General features: G+C 52.0%; 1 protein-coding gene across 10 annotated transcripts in view; it reads left to right on the top strand.

Annotated features, from left to right (window-relative positions):
- Positions 1-17179, top strand: part of SGSM2 (small G protein signaling modulator 2) — a 35341-nt gene extending 18162 nt beyond the window's left edge. For 3 of the 10 annotated variants that reach the window (XM_079130786.1, XM_079130785.1, XM_079130781.1), the window contains 17 exons: positions 241-365; positions 720-787; positions 1136-1296; positions 1455-1581; positions 3268-3402; positions 7505-7658; positions 8893-8957; positions 9040-9185; positions 9663-9791; positions 10064-10246; positions 12507-12890; positions 13148-13272; positions 13715-13797; positions 13948-14057; positions 14489-14585; positions 15216-15383; positions 15605-17179. In XM_079130786.1, coding sequence (XP_078986912.1) covers positions 241-365; positions 720-787; positions 1136-1296; positions 1455-1581; positions 3268-3402; positions 7505-7658; positions 8893-8957; positions 9040-9185; positions 9663-9791; positions 10064-10246; positions 12507-12890; positions 13148-13272; positions 13715-13797; positions 13948-14057; positions 14489-14585; positions 15216-15383; positions 15605-15693 — 2349 coding nt within the window. In that variant the 3' untranslated portion in view covers positions 15694-17179. Of the gene's footprint in view, positions 1-240; positions 366-719; positions 788-1135; positions 1297-1454; positions 1582-3267; positions 3403-7504; positions 7659-8892; positions 8958-9039; positions 9186-9662; positions 9792-10063; positions 10247-12506; positions 12891-13147; positions 13309-13714; positions 13803-13947; positions 14058-14488; positions 14586-15215; positions 15384-15604 lie in introns of those variants that run through there. The other 7 variants (XM_079130788.1, XM_079130784.1, XM_079130783.1 and 4 more) reach the window with 6 other exon arrangements.
- Positions 17180-18113: the final 934 nt, after the last annotated feature.

Genomic DNA, 18113 nt, shown 5'->3' with positions numbered 1-18113 from the left:
GAATGCTGGGTGAATGCCCATCTTGGGTGTGTCTGGCTCAGGACACACCTGGCATCCAGGAGGCTGACATGACAGAGCCAGTGGCACCAGGCCAGCCAGGAAGAGGAGATGGCCAGATGGCTCCTGTTCTCCCTTGCCTGGCCTACCCTGCTTCCACCTGGAGTTCATTTCCCTGGGCAATCCTGGGGAGCCTCCCAGCCCCTCATTGTCTCTGTCTTCTGGTGTGTCTCCTCCCTGTAGAAGGAGGACATGGAGGCTGTCCCTGGCTACCTCTCCTTACACCAGTCTGCAGAGAGCCTAACTTTGAAGTGGACCCCCAACCAGCTCATGAATGGAACTCTGGGGGACACTGAGCTGGAGAAGAGGTGGGGCTTTGGCACTTCTCCCAAGAGCCAGGGAAGGGAGTGGGGCATGGAAAGACAGTCTGCTCCTGGAGGCAGGCCTCACTGCTTATCCCAAAGCTGCACATGGTAGGGAGAGGCCACCTGGAGTGATTCCCAAACTCTCTGGAACTGAGCCCAGCTCTAGTCAGTGGAGACTGATGGACCCTGTGCCATGAGGACAGCATGGAACTCAGAGGGACATGACTGGCTGAGGTCACTTCTCCGCTATAGTCATCCTATCTTTGGGGTAGTTTCAAGGGGTAGGAGGGCCAGTTGATAAGGAAGGGAGAATAACAGATCTTGGGACACAGTGACACCAATCTGGTTCCTTTCCAGTGTTTACTGGGACTATGCCCTGGTGGTGCCCTTCAGTCAGATCGTCTGCATCCACTGCCATCAACAAAGTGAGTCTGCTTGTCCCAGCACAGGGGTGGGAGGGCAGAGACACCTTCTCCCAATCGTATGCTGAGCATGGGGCCTGTCAGACTTCTTGTTTCCCTCTCCTTATCACTGTTTTCATTTTTATTTTTTTATGGTGTTAGGGATCAAATCCCAGAGCCTTGTGCATGCTAAGCATGCACTCTACCACTAAGCTATACCCCTGGCCCTCCTTCATCCCTGTTAATGAGGCTCCTAGGCCATACTCCAGCCTGACTGTTCTCCTACCCAATCTGGGGAGCCTGGCTATGGTAATGGATGAGTGAGGGTGTCCCAAGGAGGGCCCCAGCTCATTTGCCCACATTCGCCCCCAGAGAGCGGTGGCACACTTGTGCTGGTGAGCCAGGACGGCATCCAGAGGCCACCACTGCACTTCCCACAGGGAGGACACCTGCTGTCCTTTCTGTCCTGTCTGGAGAATGGACTGCTGCCTCGAGGACAGCTTGAACCCCCGCTGTGGACCCAGCAGGGGAAGGTACCTCAGGGCATGGGAGGCTCTGGGTGAAGGACTAAGTGGGTAGCTCTCTGGCCACCACCCTTTCTTTCCCTACTTAGGAGTTCTTAGGTGCAGCCTTGGGTGGGACCCTGGTGGGGCTTTGCCCTGGACAGGCTGACCACCTGCTCTCTCCACAGGGCAAGGTGTTCCCCAAGCTGCGGAAACGCAGCAGCATGCGATCTGTGGATATGGAGGAGCTGGGCATGGGGCGGGCCACAGACTACGTGTTCCGGATCATCTACCCCGGGCATAGGCACGAACACAGTGAGTGTCCCAAGCTTCCTTAATGGAGGAGGAGAGAAAGATGCTCAGGGAGGTAGGGAGCACTGTATCACCCAGGAGAGTGTCAGGCAGGGTCCCCTGACCAGGCCAGGTTAAGACAAGGTTCCTCACCTGGCCTCTCTACTGGACCTTTCACCTGCAGATTGTCCCTTTGAGAACTCACCTCTCTTCTTAGCTGTCTGCCCCACCTCTTTGCCTGAGACTCTTCGCTCAGGAGACCCAGGCATCATGCACAAGATTTTTAATCATCCTTTCATGCTCCACCCTAGAAAAAAAATATGTGAAGGGACTAGAAATAGAAGGTAGAGAACTCTCCATCTCTCTTCCGCCTGCCTCTCAAACTCCACAAGGTAGCCTGGGCATGGGACTTAGGCTTCTTTTGGACAAAGCAAGCTGTTCATCAACTCCCCTAGAGCCGGAGCTCTCTTCAAGCCAGCATTTGACAAGAGGAGCTCTGACTGAGGTTGGGGTTGCTTCTGAAGAGGGTGAGATTTGGAGCTTGGATGTTGAGGGCTGGGGACCCAAAGGTGGCTGGGCCCTCATAGATCTTGCCCTGCCCTGGTCACACATCCCTGGGCTTAAGGGGTCTGAGTATCTACCAATACCCAACTTCCCTTTCTACTGCTTCTACCCATAAGTTTCTCTTGTCGAGACTCACAGTTCATGTAAATAAGGTCAGAGAATTTGCCAGCCCAGAGTGTCTACTGCCAACCAAAAAGTTGTCAATAAGTTGTCTCTGTATTAGAGGGCAGATGACCCAAACAGCATACATATAGCCACAGCACAAATTGTCCCAAAAGGCTTGGAGGGCACAAAGTAAGGGGAATCCTCCTTCCCTCCCAGATGACCTAACAAAGAGACATCTCTGTGCCTGACTGTGGTTGCAAACCTGGCATTTAATCTCAGATTGTTTAGATTCTTCAGTTTGTCCTTCAGTTGATAGTATTTCCCAATGCTGGTAACTTCACTTTAAGGACCACTTATTTCTCCAGAAGCAAGCCAGGGTACCAGGAGCTGGAGCTGAAGCTCAGATGAGTGACTCAGGCTTCTCAAGAGTGAGGCAGCTCTGGGAAAACCCTTGGAGGAGGAAAAGGTTGAATCTATAGACCAAAAAGAGGAGTTTGGATGTTAACTTCAGATTCAGTCCAGCCTGACTATAATGAGAGCTGAAGAATGACCAGAGCCTGTCTGCCAGTAGTCCTGTCCACCTTGGCCAGGGCTAGCCAGCTTCTAAGTTGCCAGCCTGTCCCAAATAATAGTCCCTATATTTCTTCCTCTTTCTCCCTTTCTCTCTCTCTCTCTCTCTCTCTCTCTCTCTCTCTCTCTCTCTCTCTCTCTCTCTCTCTCTCTCCCTCTCTCTCTCTCTCTCTCACACACACACACACACACACACACACACACACACCAGTTCTCTCTTCTTTGTTTTTCCTAGAAAGAACCCCTTCAAAGAGTGGGGCTCTATAACTGCCTCCCAGCCCCTTGCCTTCTGTACTCTGCCAAGTACTCATCAGAGGGCTCTCACGCTACCCCCACACCCCTCTTCTATGCCCTGCAGGTTCAAGGCAATCCTAGCCTCCGTGCCACTCACCTCAAGAAAGGAGTTGGTCCCACTGACCCAGGGACTAGGGTCCTCATGCCTCTGCCTCTCTCGCTATTCTCTTTGAGCAGTCACTATTAACTACCACCACCTAGCGGCCAGCCGCGCGGCCTCGGTGGACGATGATGAGGAAGAGGAGGATAAACTACACGCGATGCTCTCAATGATCTGCTCGCGGAACCTCACAGCTCCCAATCCGATGAAAGGTTTTTATCCCTCCCCAACCCTGACCCACCTCATCCTCCACCCCACCCCCTGGGCCCACCTGCCACCCACTGCAGGGGCTCAAACAGCAGTGTTGGCATTAGGGGACTTAACCCAGGGTGGCTCCCTTCCATCAGGAGGCAGATCAGGTTGCAAGGAAGCCAGACAGGTGCTGGCAAAAAGAGGGAACATAATAGAGTGAATGGCTCTAGGTACAAGGAGGAGGCTTCCTGCCGAGAGGGAAAATGAGGCGCTGAAAGGAAGGACTGACTACCTGATTGCCTGTTAGGGGTTCGGAATGGCTCTTTGAGCTCCTCCTTGCACCCTAGTGTTCATGCTGGCAAACACCAAAAAATAGTCTCTTTTTCTCCTGTTTGGAAAAGCCAGCCTCATTCCCATGCTTTTGACTCCTGACTTTACAGAAATAGGATAGCAGTACCAGACCCTGCCTGGGGCAGGGATAGGGATCAGACAGGTCAGGTAAGAGATTGGGGAGAGACTGTGGGAAGAGACCTCAGGGCTCAGTTTTCCCAGCAGGCCTGCAGGCTCTAGCAGGCACAGCCTGGTACTTTAGCATGAAATCCAGAAATATATGCAGCAGGGTATCCAGGAAGAGACCTAGGCTTAGAGAATGGCAACATAAACGCCTGCCCCAGATATGCCCCTGGCTGTCTGTATCTCATCATCCCAAAGGTCAGCTTCTTCATCTGTGCCATGTGCTGTGCCAGAGATGTCAGGCAGGTGTGTCCCATCCTCACAGACCTCAGAGTTTATGATCGAAGAGGTCCCCTTCATTGAGAATAACACAACATAGTGCCTACAGCTTCTCAGTGTTCCCCTGCCCACACCGTCTTTCTTAGCACCGAAGTGGGTTGGTAGAGAGGAAATCAGCCAGGAAATCAGTTGGTAGAGCTGTCAGCCAGGGGTGTTGTGAGGACTAGGAAGAGACTCTTAAGGAAAGGATGGTCAGAAGGAACTGAGCCAGCTCTCTTGGAGATTAGTGAACTTCTCCATCCCCACCCATTTTTATGCCACAGAATTAATCACTTTCCCTGCCCTCAAAGAGGGAATCTAAAGAATATGCAATATCTACCTTATGCTTCCATATAATTCTGCTAAGGAACTCTGTTCCTCAGCCCAACTACTAAGCCAGTAATAAGCCACCATCCCAGGACAGCCAGGCCTGTGGCTTAACCCACACCTAAAACCCCCTTAGTAACCTTACCAGCTGCTTCTCTTCCTGCCACATGCTGCCCCGGGACCTGCCCTCACTACTAACTCTCCCAACAAAAGTCTGTAGGCCAGACCCAGTAGGAATATTTTACCTTACTTACTGCACACATACCTGTCATCTGTTTCCTTGAAAACTTGGATTTGATGCTAACGCTTATTTAACAGATTAACAGACTTTGAGTAGTGTGGGAAGGTTGAGCTTTGAGGGGGACCTTCTTACTCCATGATCTGGCAGTCAGGCTGGATGCTGGAGGTTGGAGGGTCTCAAAGAGCCCTTGTCTTGATAAACTTGGCAATAGAAAGCCTGTCCCTGCCAGGCATGGTAGTGCTTGCCTATAATCCCAGCAATTTGGGAGACTGAGGAAGGAGGATCTAAAGTTTGAGACTGATCCCAGCAACTGCAAGACCCTATCTCAAAATAAAAAATTTTTAAAAAAGGACTGGGGATATAGCTCAGTGGTAACATGCCCCTGGGTTCAATCCCTACTGCCAAAAAAAAAAAAAAGAAGAAGAAGAAGAAGAAAGAAAGAAAGGAAGGAAGGAAGGAAGGAAGGAAGGAAGGAAGGAAGGAAGAAAGGAAAGAAGGAAAGAAAGAAAGAAAGAAAGAAAGAAAGGGAGGGAAGGAGGGAGGGAGAGAGAGAGAGAGAGAGAGAGAGAGAGAGAGAAAAGCCATCCCTGACCAGTCTTAAGGCTGAGACTTCCAGGATCAGAGAGTTAGGCCCAAAGGACTCAGGATTTGTCTGGGCATCCTCTTGCAGAACTCAAGAGCTAGACAACCCAGTATGCAGTCCTGAGGTCCCCAGTACTTGGGAAAGGAAAGGAGATATGAGAGTAGAATCTGTAGGTGGTTGGGGGAGAGGGAATGGGAGATGGGAACCCCCACATCCACTCCAGTCCGTAATGACAACACTGTTGAGTCCGTTCTGCTAGCTGTTGCTTTTCAGGCCTGCAACATGCTTGACTTGTGCATGTGATTCAAGTGGCGGGGTGTCCAGAACTCCTCCTCCTCCTCTCCCTCCTCTCCTTCCTTTCCCTGCTGCCTCCCCGACAGAGCAGAGATGCTGTTCACTCTAATTCTGCTCCAGGCCAGGCACCTTTCACTCGGAGTCTTAGGGGCTGTGGGGTTCACCCACCCTGATCATTTGCTTTATGCTTTCCTCATGCTCAGAGGAGAGAGTCAGAGTCAAAACTAACCCAGCAGACCCCCTGTCCAGCCTGCTGCCCCTCACCCAGTCACTCCAGAGCTCCAGCTGTCTGCACTGGGTTATTCAGATGCTGTGCTCAGTGCTGGCTGGTTCAGCTCCTTCCTGGAGAATTAAGGTGAAGAGCATTGACCCAGGAGACCTGCCTTGGTTGGGCCCTGCTTTCTGGGTATGAGCTTGTTTCCCCTTGTGCCCACCCTCCACCCTTTGCACCTGTCACCCTCCTTGCCTGCCCGCCTGCTGCCTGCTTCCTGTCCAGCTGGGCCAATTCCTACCCTGGCTCCTCCCAGGACTGGTCTCTTTCTTGCTGCAGGGGCATGACCTGGACTCCTGTCCCACCCCACCTGCACTTGTCCCTTCCTCTTTTCTTCCCAGAATCTCGGGCATGGCTTGCAACCCCTCACTCCCAGAGCCGCAGCCCCCACCCCACCAAGTATGTTTCCTTAATTTGCCTCCTGTTGGAGCTGAAGGGCCAGATATCTACACAAATACCAGCCATGGATCTGAGGGGGCCAAGGCAGGGCAACCCCTGGGGGCCCTGGAGAAGGATCAGCTCAACCCCCCTTACAAGGCACACCTAGAGCTGGAGTCTGGGTCCCAGAAAAACCAGGCCTAGGCCTGCTCCAGTCCATGGTGGGCCAGGACCACACTAGATTCACCAAGAAAGCCACAGCTGAAAGAAGCAGTGTTCTCAGCACACACAGCTCTCTTTCCTTGTTCTTCTTCACTCTGCTCTGCTCTCTCCCTCCCTTGTGGTATCACCTCTGGGTCCTTTCATTTCCTGCCCTCACTGTGCTTCATCTCTGTGGTTCCTGGACCTGCCAGTGTCCCCGCTGAGCAGTGCTCTACTTGGGTCTCCTGGAATCTCTCAAGGGTCTTGGGCTCTGATTTAGGCCAGCAGGACTGGCTGAGAAAGGTCCATCTGTATTGGTGTAGATATATCCAAGGAGTCATCTTATGAGGCTGCACCTGGGCACATTTGTGACTTCTGGTTGGATGCCACAGTCCATGGCAGCCCTGGGAATTTTGCCCTCCCTTCCAGCTTACCTGTGAGGGGCCTCCATACCTAGTGCAGTCCTTCTAGGCTTCAGAGTATCCGGCCTGGGCAGGGAGCACAGTTCCTACTTAGCCACAGGCCTCAGAAGCCTGTGAACAAGTGGCTCAGGGACCCTCAGGGACTTTAATCAGTAGAGACTCCCATGGGAGGGCAGGGTCACAGATTGAGGGGTTCCAGACATCTTCTTGGGCATCTCAGAGTTTGCCCCAGAGAACCAAGCTAAGCCCTTAGAGGCCAGGCTAACTGGCAGCATTTCAGGAAGCTCAGCAGGCCTTGGCTGCTCCTTCTCTTTCCTTCCCCTCCCTCTAGAAAAGCAGGAGTTTGCTGGTAGTGAGACAGAGGTAGATAAGCAAATCACCCCTGACTCAATCCAAGTATTTTATCACATGCAGAAAGACAGCCTCTCTGGGTTTGGTGAAAGCTGAGAAGTGTCGAGTGCCCTCTTCCACCATTTCCATGTCTGGGTTCCGGACCAGGCAGGCACCACCTCTGTGGTTTTCCACCAACGGGTGACTTCATGCTGCAGCTCTGGGCACAGAGGCGGGCATACCCCAGGGTGCTTGGGGAAGGAGGCCTTCCAAGCTGCTGACCATGGCCCCTTCCTGCCCTCAGATGCTGGTGACATGATTGAGATGCAGGGCTTTGGGCCGAGCCTGGCAGCCTGGCACCTGGAGCCCCTGTGCAGCCAGGGTTCCTCTTGCCTCTCCTGCTCCTCCAGCAGCTCTCCATATGCAACCCCCAGTCACTGCAGCTGTGTCCCAGACCGGTGAGTGGGCAAAAAGCCCAGATCAGCTGCCTGTTCATGTATGTCTCTCTGTCCACAGAGGCTGTCACTTTTATGACAAGGGTGGTCTCTAGAGTTGGACAAACCTGGGTTCAAATTTTACTTGTGATATACATATGACTTAGCCAAGTTGCTGGGGCTCTCTGAGCCTCTATATTTTTAAACCTCAATTTCCTCACTCATAAAGTGGAGAAAACATTGCCTGCTTCCTACAGCACTTGTGAGGGCTAAGTAAATGAATGCCAGGCACGTGCCTACACAAAGTAGGTGCTCAACACTTGAGCTCCCCTTCCCAGAACATAGATCCTGCTAACAGGCCATATGCCTGAGGACACTCAACAAGTCTCTGAGCACCTGCCATGTGTAAGAGCAATCTGTGGCTTTTTGTAGGCCTGTTGGCTGGGTGCTCTCCTCTACCTGTTACTTCTTTTTTTAGGGGGGGTGGCTGCTGGGGATTGAACTTGGGGCACTCAGCCACTGAGCCAAATTCCCAGCCCTATTTTGTATTTTATTTAGAGACAGGTCTCACTGAGTTGCTTAATGCCTTGCTTTTGCTGAGGCTGGCTTTGAACTTTCAATCCTCCTGCCTCAGCTTCTAAGCCACTGGGATTACAGGCCTGCTTCACTGTGCCTGGCTGTTGCTTCGTTTTTAAATTTTTTATTTTTAAAAAATATTTTTAGTTGTAGACGGAATTATAACTTTATTTTGTGGTGCTGAGGATCGAACCCAGTGCCTCACATGTCCTAGGCAATCACTACCACTAAGCCACCACATCCCCAGCCCTGTTACTTCTTTTTTTTTTTTTTTTTTTTTTTTTTGCGGTGCTGGGGATTGAACCAGGGCCTTGTGCATGCGAGGCAGGCACTCCATCAACTGAGCTATCTCCCCAGCCTCCCTTTTTTTTTTTTTTTAAACTGTTACTTCTGATGCCCTGAGGTGAGTCTCTTCATTTTCACACGAGGAAACCAAGATTCACTAAGGGGAAGTTAGTTGCCCAAGATCACTGGGTGGTTGGGGGCTGGGTGCCCCCCACCACCCTGGCAGCAAAGTTGAGGTTTAACTGGCAGGGACAGAGAGCTGTTGACGTGCTGCTCAGCTGTTCCCTATGCCATCCTAAGTACCTTGCCTGCTTCCCAGACCAGAATATCCTCTCTTCTCATCCTCCCGCCACTGCGGGCCACAGCCCCCGGCCTCTGAACCAGGTTGTTTCCACAGGTTGCCCCTCAGGCTGCTGTGTGAGAGCATGAAGAGGCAGATTGTGTCCCGGGCCTTCTATGGCTGTGAGTGTGCGATGAGGCGGGACTGTGAGGGATGGGGGGTGGGGATTCACCTCAAGCACAGCTTCCTGGCTCCCCACTGCAGGGCTGGCCTACTGCCGCCACCTATCCACGGTACGAACCCACCTATCAGCACTGGTGCATCACAACATTATCCCACCTGACCGGCCCCCAGGGGCCTCAGGAGGCCTCACCAAGGATGTGTGGAGCAAGTATCAGAAAGACAAAAAGGTATGAACTGGGGCTCTGTGGCCAGAGGTCAGGTGGAGAGCTGGAGTGGGCAGTACTTGGGCATAACTGTCTGCTCTGGGAGCAGTTTTTGTAGACCAAATGGGCATTCAGTGTAAAATGTGTTTGGTATGGGGTTGACAGGCCAGGATTGATGGCCATGGAGTAACCATGTCATGGTAGAATCATACACAGCTGGAACTGTGGGTCCATGTGGGAAAGAACTTCACTGAGAATCTGTTCTGCTTCCATAATGCTCTGTGATCTCAAGCTGATTTCCACCTCCCTCTGGGGTAGATTTCCTGCACTGTAAGGAAGGAGGGTGAAATTAGATCTCATCCACTTGTAACCTGGGGCACAGGAGGGCATGGCCATCTCCAAGCAGAGTGCCTCAGTCCCAGCTCTCCATGGGATGGGACTCAACCAGCTGGAGTATAGTAATCGTGGGGGCTACACAGTCTTTACCCTTGGGCCCCTCAGAACTACAAGGAGCTGGAGCTACTGCGGCAGGTGTACTATGGAGGTGTGGAACATGAGATCCGCAAGGACGTCTGGCCCTTCCTCCTTGGCCACTATAAGTTTGGCATGAGCAAGAAGGAGATGGAACAGGTAAGAAGAACCCTTTTTCATGGGGCTTAGGGAGGTGGGAGCGGGGCCAAGGAACTCCAGGGAGAGGGCCTTGAAAGCCTCAGCCCCTTCCTAGCCAGGAAGAAACACTGCAGCAGAAGGTGGTGGCAGCATGGCCCCAATGTCCTCATCCAAAATCCTACTCTAGTCTCCGGCCTCTGTGATTCAGGGCCAAAGATCCAGTGCCTGCCAACCCTTAAGGAGGAGGCCCTGGTACACTCTCCCCCCATGGTCATGGTGTGGTCTAAGCACAGGTGGACACAGCGGTGGCAGCAAGGTACCAGCAGGTGTTGGCGGAGTGGAAGGCCTGTGAGGTGGTGGTGAGGCAGCGGGAGCGGGAGGCTCACCCAGCTACGCTCACCAAGTTCTCCTCAGGCAGCAGCATCGACAGCCACGTGCAGCGCCTCATCCACCGAGACTCCACCATCAGCAATGATGTGAGCCAGATGGCCCGGAGGGGTGGGGGCCAGGGCGGGGCCTACCAGCATTTGACACGCAGGAGTCCTGAGTACCAGCCCAGCCTCTAATACTGCAGCAGAGTCCTAGGAAGAAAGCTTAATATGTTGGTGTCTCTTCTTTGACTGAAAAAATGGTTAACTGCCACTCTACTCTGCTACCAACTTCTCAGGTGCTGAGTGCCATGAGGATAGAATGAGATGAACTTTTGTGTTTGTTTGTTTCAACAGACTAATAGGGAAAGATGGGTTTGTTGGGATCTAGAGAAGAAGCCTGCCCTCCTTGTAGAGGGAACTCAAGCCTAGAAACAGGGACTCATGGGTTCCAGTTCTGGATCCTCTCCTGGCGAGAGCAAAGTGTCCAGGCAAGAACTTCCCATCTCTGGCCTCTGTTCCTCCTGCATGCTCTCATGCTTCTGACTGCAGAGGCTTCACTGAGAGTTGTCAGCCAGAGGACAGGGGAGCACTTAGAGCGGTCCCACTGGTATCCACTGACAAGATCCTCCCACCTCTGTGATGTTTTTATTGTCTTATAGAATTAACTGTGCAGAGCTAGTTCAAAGCATCGGTGGGTAATTCTTCCTTTAGTTTAGCAAGTTCTAAACTAGGACCTTGGGACTGGGACTGGAGGTATTGCTCAGTGGTAGATCACTTGCCTAGCATGTGTGAGACCCCGGGTACCATTAATACACACACACACACACACACACACACACACACACACACACACACACACTCACAGAGAAAAAGAGACAGCAAGCAAGAAAGAAAAAGACAATGAAACAATGGCTGCTTGGCCATTTCTCTTTCAAAGACACTTTTATTAATTTGTTTTTTTCTTTAAAATTGCCTCTTTACTAAACAAATTATTATTATTATTATTATTATTATTACAACTACTACTACTACTACTATTATTATTTTGGTACTGGGGATTGAACCCAAGGGTCCTTTACCACTGAGCTACATCCCCAACTCTTTTTATTTTTTTCATTTTTTAGAAGCTTAGGGCCTCATGAAGTTGCTGAGGCTGGCCTCGAACTTGCAATCCTCCTGTCTTAGCCTCCTGAGTTGCTGGGATTACAGATGTATACCAGCACATCTGGCACCCTTACAGAAATAAAGTGGAGCAATACTCCACTAAATATAACTAGCGGGGGCACAGTGGCACACATCTGTAATCCCAGCAGCTTGGGAGGCCAAGGCGGGAGGATGGCAAGTTCAATGTCAACCTCAGTAACTTGGCAAGACCCTGTCTCAAAATTAAAATTAAAAAACTGGTAAAGTGCCCCTGGTTTCAATTCCAAGTATAAGAAGGAAAAGAAAGACAGCTAATAAAGCATACTCTGTTTTCTATGTACTTCATTCCTAATTCCCTATTTATAATCGATAATCTCTCTCTCCCCCACCCCCCTTCCTTTCTCCCTCTCTCCATCTCTCTTTCTGGCTTTGGTGTTTGTAAAAACCTTAGCTTGTGTTAATGCCCCAACTGCTTTACTTGCAGAAGCAGTACCCTTCCTTGTTGGCAGTATTCTGGGGCTCTTGATTGCCTCAGAATTGTGATATTATCTGGTACTTCAGGCTTCTTACCTAGAGCAAAAACTACTTTTAGCATCCCTTTCCCTACATAGGAAAAGAAAAAATAAAAACAGCCTGTTTGTCTCTTACTTTCCCTGTGACTTGTCCAGGGTGGTTGACTGCTTCCAGTCAGTAACATGTTTCCTTCTACTTCTTAGCTCTCTGAAGCTTATCAGAAGGCTAACATAACTGACTAGATACCTGCTACAGAAGTTTCCTGTCTTGTCCTGCTACATATTCAGGACAATGAAAAATAAGAAAGAACTTGTTTTTCCTCAAACCTCTAGCCTGCCCTCCCCACAGCAGCCATACCAAGACACGGGGACTTAAGGCATTTGTTGAATGATGCTTAACTCAAGCTGGCCACTGAGCATCCAGGCCTTTGCTCCCATGTCTTCCCTGCAGCAGCTGCAGAAGGCCTGGTGATTCACATGTACGGGGGCTGGAGAGGGCTGAAGATGGTGACTTCTTTTGCCCAGACCCTTATTTCTTCTTCCTGGTTGTCTGAACCAGAAGCCACTTAGCACCCAGGGTAGCAATGTTGAGGGGTGTGGGTGCAAGTAGAGGGTGTGGAGAGAATTCTCCGTGCGGGCTCCATCCAGAGGCAAGGTCTGTGGGAAGGTCCTGGAGTGCAGGTAGAAGACAACATCTTCACTTCCACCAGGTGTTTATCTCTGTGGATGATCTGGAGCCCCCAGGGCCTCAGGGCCCCGAAGATTCCAGACCAAAGCCTGAGCAGGAGCCAGGAGCTGGGACTCCGGGCACAGCCATGGTGGAGCAGCAGCAGTCAGTGGAGTTTGATTCTCCAGACTCAGGACTGCCGTCTTCCCGCAATTACTCTGTGGCATCAGGCATCCAGTCCAGCCTAGATGAGGGTCAGAGTGTGGGCTTTGAAGAGGATGGTGGTGGAGAAGAAGGCTCTGATGGGCCAGCCCCTGCGGCCCACAGTTTCTCTGAGCCTCAGGATTCCAGCCAAGAAAAGGCTTCGCGGGCCAGTGAGCTGGAGGCAGCAGGAGAGCTTGCAGCTGTGTGTGCTGCAGCCTACGCTGTACGTGAATGTTCTTCAGGCATCATTCTCAGCTGACCTCAGGCCCTCCCACCATCCCAACACTTGGGGTCAGCTGCAGGGTGGAGGGTCGGGTGCCCTAACTGTCTAGAAGGAACCATTGAGCCCATCTCAAAGCATCCCCAGGGAACTCTATTCCCAGAGTTCCCTGGGTTCCCCATTTGACTGCATTTGACCTTGTGTTCCCAACCTGGGAGGGGCCGGTCAGCCTCAGCCCTGAGAGCTGACCACTCTTCCAGATAGAATTACTGGACACTGTGGCCTTAAATCTGCACCGCATAGACAAGGACGTGCAGAGATGTGACCGGAATTACTGGTATTTCACACCCCCCAACCTCGAGCGGCTCAGAGACATCATGTGCAGGTGCCACTATGGGGCAGGGTGGGGACTTACAGTTGTGCCATGAATGTATTTCTCCTCTCCTGAACTACATTGGAATCACACTGGGCCCTCTGTCTAGAACACTCCCTGCAGTGCCCCTTACCATACCGGCTCTCAGAGGTCCTTGAGATTCCTGCTTTGGCAATACTTCTTCATGAAGCTTTACCTGTCTGTGATTCCCTGCCCCGCATGCCAAGTTGTGATGACTTTTTGTCATCTTTCCCTGAGTCCCTGAGTACCTCAGGAACAGGGGTCCTGGGCAGTTCCCCACTGTGTCCCAGTGTGAGGCACACAGAAAAGTGCTTCACAGTCATGGAAAGGTTGACTTATGAGTAACAGGCTGGTCTAAGGGCCAACTCCCCAGGGATTCCCCAAGGGAGGGAGGGACGGGGCACAGCCACAGTGATCACCCCTGGCATTTCAGCTATGTGTGGGAGCACCTGGACGTGGGCTATGTGCAGGGCATGTGTGATCTGCTGGCACCTCTCCTGGTTATCCTTGACAATGGTGAGAGATGGGATATGTGAGTCCCCCAAATTAAGTTGGGTTTGGGCTAACAAACTGGAGAAAGGAAAAGATGGCTAGATCTGGGAGGGGGAAATGTCAGCCTGTTTGTCTTCTGGGCGTACTGCCTGCTGTCTCCTCGTCTCTCCTCAGATCAGCTGGCCTACAGCTGCTTCAGTCACCTCATGAAGAGGATGAGCCAGAACTTCCCCAATGGGGGCGCCATGGACACTCACTTTGCCAATATGCGCTCCCTCATCCAGGTGAGGTCTGCAACCACCCCGGGCCTGTGACTAGGCAGTGCTGGGCCTGTCTGCCAGTCATAGGGAAGTCAGGGGGCACTGCAGAAATGTCGTTTAGATAGAAGCTTAATTTTTTTTGTTTTAAAAACCATTGTTATCCATATTACAAACTGCGAAGGACTCTAAGTGTGCATGTGCTTGTAAGTTCTGGTGAGTAGTGCAGTTGATGGTGAAATTAAATACCCAGAAACTATACTCCAAAAAGAATACAGCCCAGAGGAGACAGTAGGGCAACAGTGCAACCCCATCCAAGGAGACCCAAGGGAGAGAGAGTGAGGGTGGGCAGGCACAGCACAGAAGAGAGAGGCTGAAGACGGGCTGGGACGCCAGGCCTCCCTGGGTGAGTACAGTAGAGAGACAGCATTGGGTCAGTCTCCCTCTTCTCCTATGAGATCCTGGACTCTGAGCTGTTTGAGCTGATGCATCAGAACGGAGACTATACCCACTTCTACTTCTGTTACCGCTGGTTCCTGCTGGATTTTAAGAGAGGTAAGAAGTGGGTTGGATCATGGGGGTGGGGTCAGGTGCAGTTGGGAGATTCATCTTCCCCAAGTCAGTGGTTCCCTAAATATACTTTGGCACCATGCTGGGAGCTTTGAGAAACTACTGGGCCTTCCCCTGGCCCAGCCTCAGACTACTGAGGTTGGCTGGGTATGTGTGGGTTTTGGTTTTGTGCTCTGGGAAATCACCCAAGGCCTTGTGCATGTTAAGCAAGCTTTCTACTGCAGAACCCACACCCTAGCTCAGCATATGTGTTTTTATAAGTGCACAATGCAATTTTACAGTACAGTTAGGGCTTACAGTAACCACCCTAATAAGTGATCGTTTTCAGAACTTTGATTTCAAACCACATCTTCCTGAGCATCAAAAGTAGAGTTGTCCTGAAATGAAGTGGTAATGTAGAGTCTGCAGGAACCCAGTATGCCTTGGGCCTTCATCATGGATACAGAATCCCCATTCTTGAACCATGTAGTGTATATTGCAGAGAATCCCAGGACTTTGGCTGCTGGAGCTCTGACTCTCATCTGGCTCCATCCAGGGACATAGGGCAGCCAGGCTCAGCCTTAGCCCTGGCCCTATGCCTGGAACTGATGAGCACCAGCCCCTTTCTGTTCCCAGAGCTGCTGTATGAAGATGTGTTTGCTGTATGGGAGGTGATCTGGGCAGCCAGGCACATCTCATCAGAGCACTTTGTGTTGTTCATTGCCCTGGCCCTGGTGGAGGCCTACCGAGAGATCATCCGTGACAACAACATGGACTTCACTGACATCATCAAGTTCTTCAATGGTATGAGCTGGCCTAGTCATCCTGGCTAACCCCAGTGGGCATGGGGCCTCCACTCCTGTCCTGGGCAAAGGGTTCTTAAGAATACTAGGGTCCTTTCCCCATAGGCAGGATGTCAAGAGCCTAGCAGGTGGAAACCAAGCAGGGTAGTCAGCCACAGGGCTCCTCCCAGCCTACTCTACCTCCTCTTCAGGGCTCCCCACAATTATCTATGTTTCCCCTAGAGCGGGCTGAGCATCACGATGCCCAGGAGATCCTGCGGATTGCCCGGGACCTCGTCCACAAGGTGCAGATGCTCATAGAGAACAAGTGAGGGCTGTAGCCAGGGGCTGCATGGAGAGCCTGGGCACCAGGCCCCTGGGCTCCAGCAGGGAGAGGTGCAGGGGCATTACAGCCGATTGCTCCAACCTCCAGCCGTCCCTGCCTGCACAGCTGTGTTCCTAACAAAGTGATTGTGAACCTGGGATCCGACTCCAGGCTGTGCTGACCCTGCAGGGCAAGTCAGCACCAGGCTGCCCTCAGATCAGGGATGGGATGGGAGGGGTTGGCCTCAGGGAGCAGCTGCCTTGGGGGACACCTACTCTGTTCTCCTCTTAAACAACTCTGATTAGCCCCACTGCCACCTGTAGCCACAGCCTGGACTGTTCCCCTATGCCTCTCTCAAGTCAACCTGGAGCCTTCTGGAGCTACCAGGGACTATAGTGGACTGGGCCCCATCTGTCAAGAGCTGAGGGGTACAAGGGGCTGTGTGTATATCTCCTGATAGCCCCTTTGCAGTCCCAGTTGGGGCAGCGGGAACAGCGGCTCTTTAGGGCATGTGTCCTGAGAACAGGAGACCTGAGCTGCCTTCCAGGCCCTCCCCCAAGATTCTGGGGCAGTCAGATGTGGGTCCTCGTGGGAGCTACCCACCTTAGCAGCACTGCCACCGCCTCTAGTCACCTGAAGTGAACTCAAGTGCTCCCCCATACTGTATAGGTCACCTGCGTGTGTCCGTACAGTGTCACTCTTACCTACCGGTCCTTTCTTTATGTATTAGATATATCCTTGAAACGCTCTTGCTAGTTGGATGATCTGGAACATAGCTGGAATATTAGCTCTCCAGAGGAACCCCAGGGTGATTTCATAGGGAAGCAATCCTGTCACAGCCTCCTCTCAGGGACAGGCCTGAGCTTAGGAGCAGCTTGTTGCCTGTCCCAGGCATCCGATGAGTCCCTGGGGCTCAGGGATATGGGGGTTGCCTGGGGTCTCCCCCGTCCCTGGTGAAAAGAAAGGCCTGCTCTGCTTTCCACAGGCTTCTCAGGATGCTGAGAGGCCTAGAGACCCAGAAACCCCTAAGAGGAGCTACACTACCAGGGGTGCCAGGAAGGGTGTGGCGCCTGACCTGAGGCTTAGGCATGCTGCTTGCTCTGTTAACCCCATAGCCCCTTCCACTCAGTACATGCTAGGCCTGGCCCTGGGACCTGGAGGACATACCTGGGCTTGGGGCCTAACCAACAGTCGCCAAGGTATGCAGACTTCCCACATTTGGGAACCATGAGAAAAGATCCAGCAGCTGTTCTACATCTAGCCCAGTCTTCCCAGCCCACCCGTCCCTGGACACTGCATGGCCTGTTTGGGGGCCAGTCCACCCCATAGCCCACCCCTGTCCATGAGTTCTTGGCCTCCACCAGCATGGTGGCCATTGTGTGCCTGCCTTAGTGACTCAGTGGTTTTGTGAGGAGCAGAGTATATATGTTTTTGGCTCAGAAACTATACTCTTCAGTGTAAACGACCAATAAATACAGCATTTGGCAACACTTGAGGCTCTGAGGACTGCCTGTGGGATTGACACCAGATATCGAATGATATGTTGGGGAATTCTGTATGCTCCATGATTGAACAGTAAAGGGGGCCAGCGCTGCATGAGCTGGTCAGAGAGTTGGGGGTAATGGACAGATCTCAAGTACTTGGCTGGCTGCAGGGCCTCACCTCAGAGTCATGATCCCATCTTAGATTTTCCAGTGACTTCTCCAGCCTGTCCTGCCCCTTGCCTCCAGCTGCCTGCCCTCCTGACATGCTGCAGTGAGGAGCTGGAGCCCATTGGGAATGGCCGGAGCCTCCCAGTCCCTCCTGCCCATGTGACACTTTGAAATGCCTGAGTCAGGGTGGACCCTGGGGGAGCGGCAGGAGGGCTGAGACCCTACTGAGACACAGAAAGGGCATGACTGTATTAACAGGTACTGGCTATAATTACAGGTCCCCTCTTCTCCTGTGCTTCCCCCAAACTGTGGGTCACATTATCAGTGGTACCAGGCAGAGGACTTGTCACTCAACATATTTTCTAGGTCTAGAGGACACTGGCTTGCTGGTTTTTAGGGCCTGTTGCTAACTCATTCAACTAACTATCCCAGCCCATGACTCTAGCAGGCTGGTCCCAGCTGTTAGAACACATGCCAGAGTTGCCTAGAAAAAGAAAGCAGTTGACACAGAGCCACATGGCGGCATACACCTGTAGTTCCAGAAACTCAGGAGGCTAAGGCAGGAAGATCACAAGTTTGAGGTTAGACTCATCAACTTAGTGAGACCCTGTCTCAAAATAAATAGAGCTGAGGATGTAGGTCAGTGGTAGAACATCCCTGGGTTCAATACCCAGTACCACAAAAACAAAACAAAACAAACAAACAAAAAGTTGACATGGGAACTTGATAAACTCCTCAGGGAGTACACCCCAGCTGGCTCCATGGTCTGAAGGAA

Source organism: Sciurus vulgaris (genome assembly GCF_902686455.1).
Source record: "Sciurus vulgaris genome assembly, chromosome: 3".
Classification (NCBI taxonomy): Eukaryota; Metazoa; Chordata; class Mammalia; order Rodentia; family Sciuridae; genus Sciurus; species Sciurus vulgaris.
This window is presented reverse-complemented; position numbering and strand designations above follow the sequence as displayed.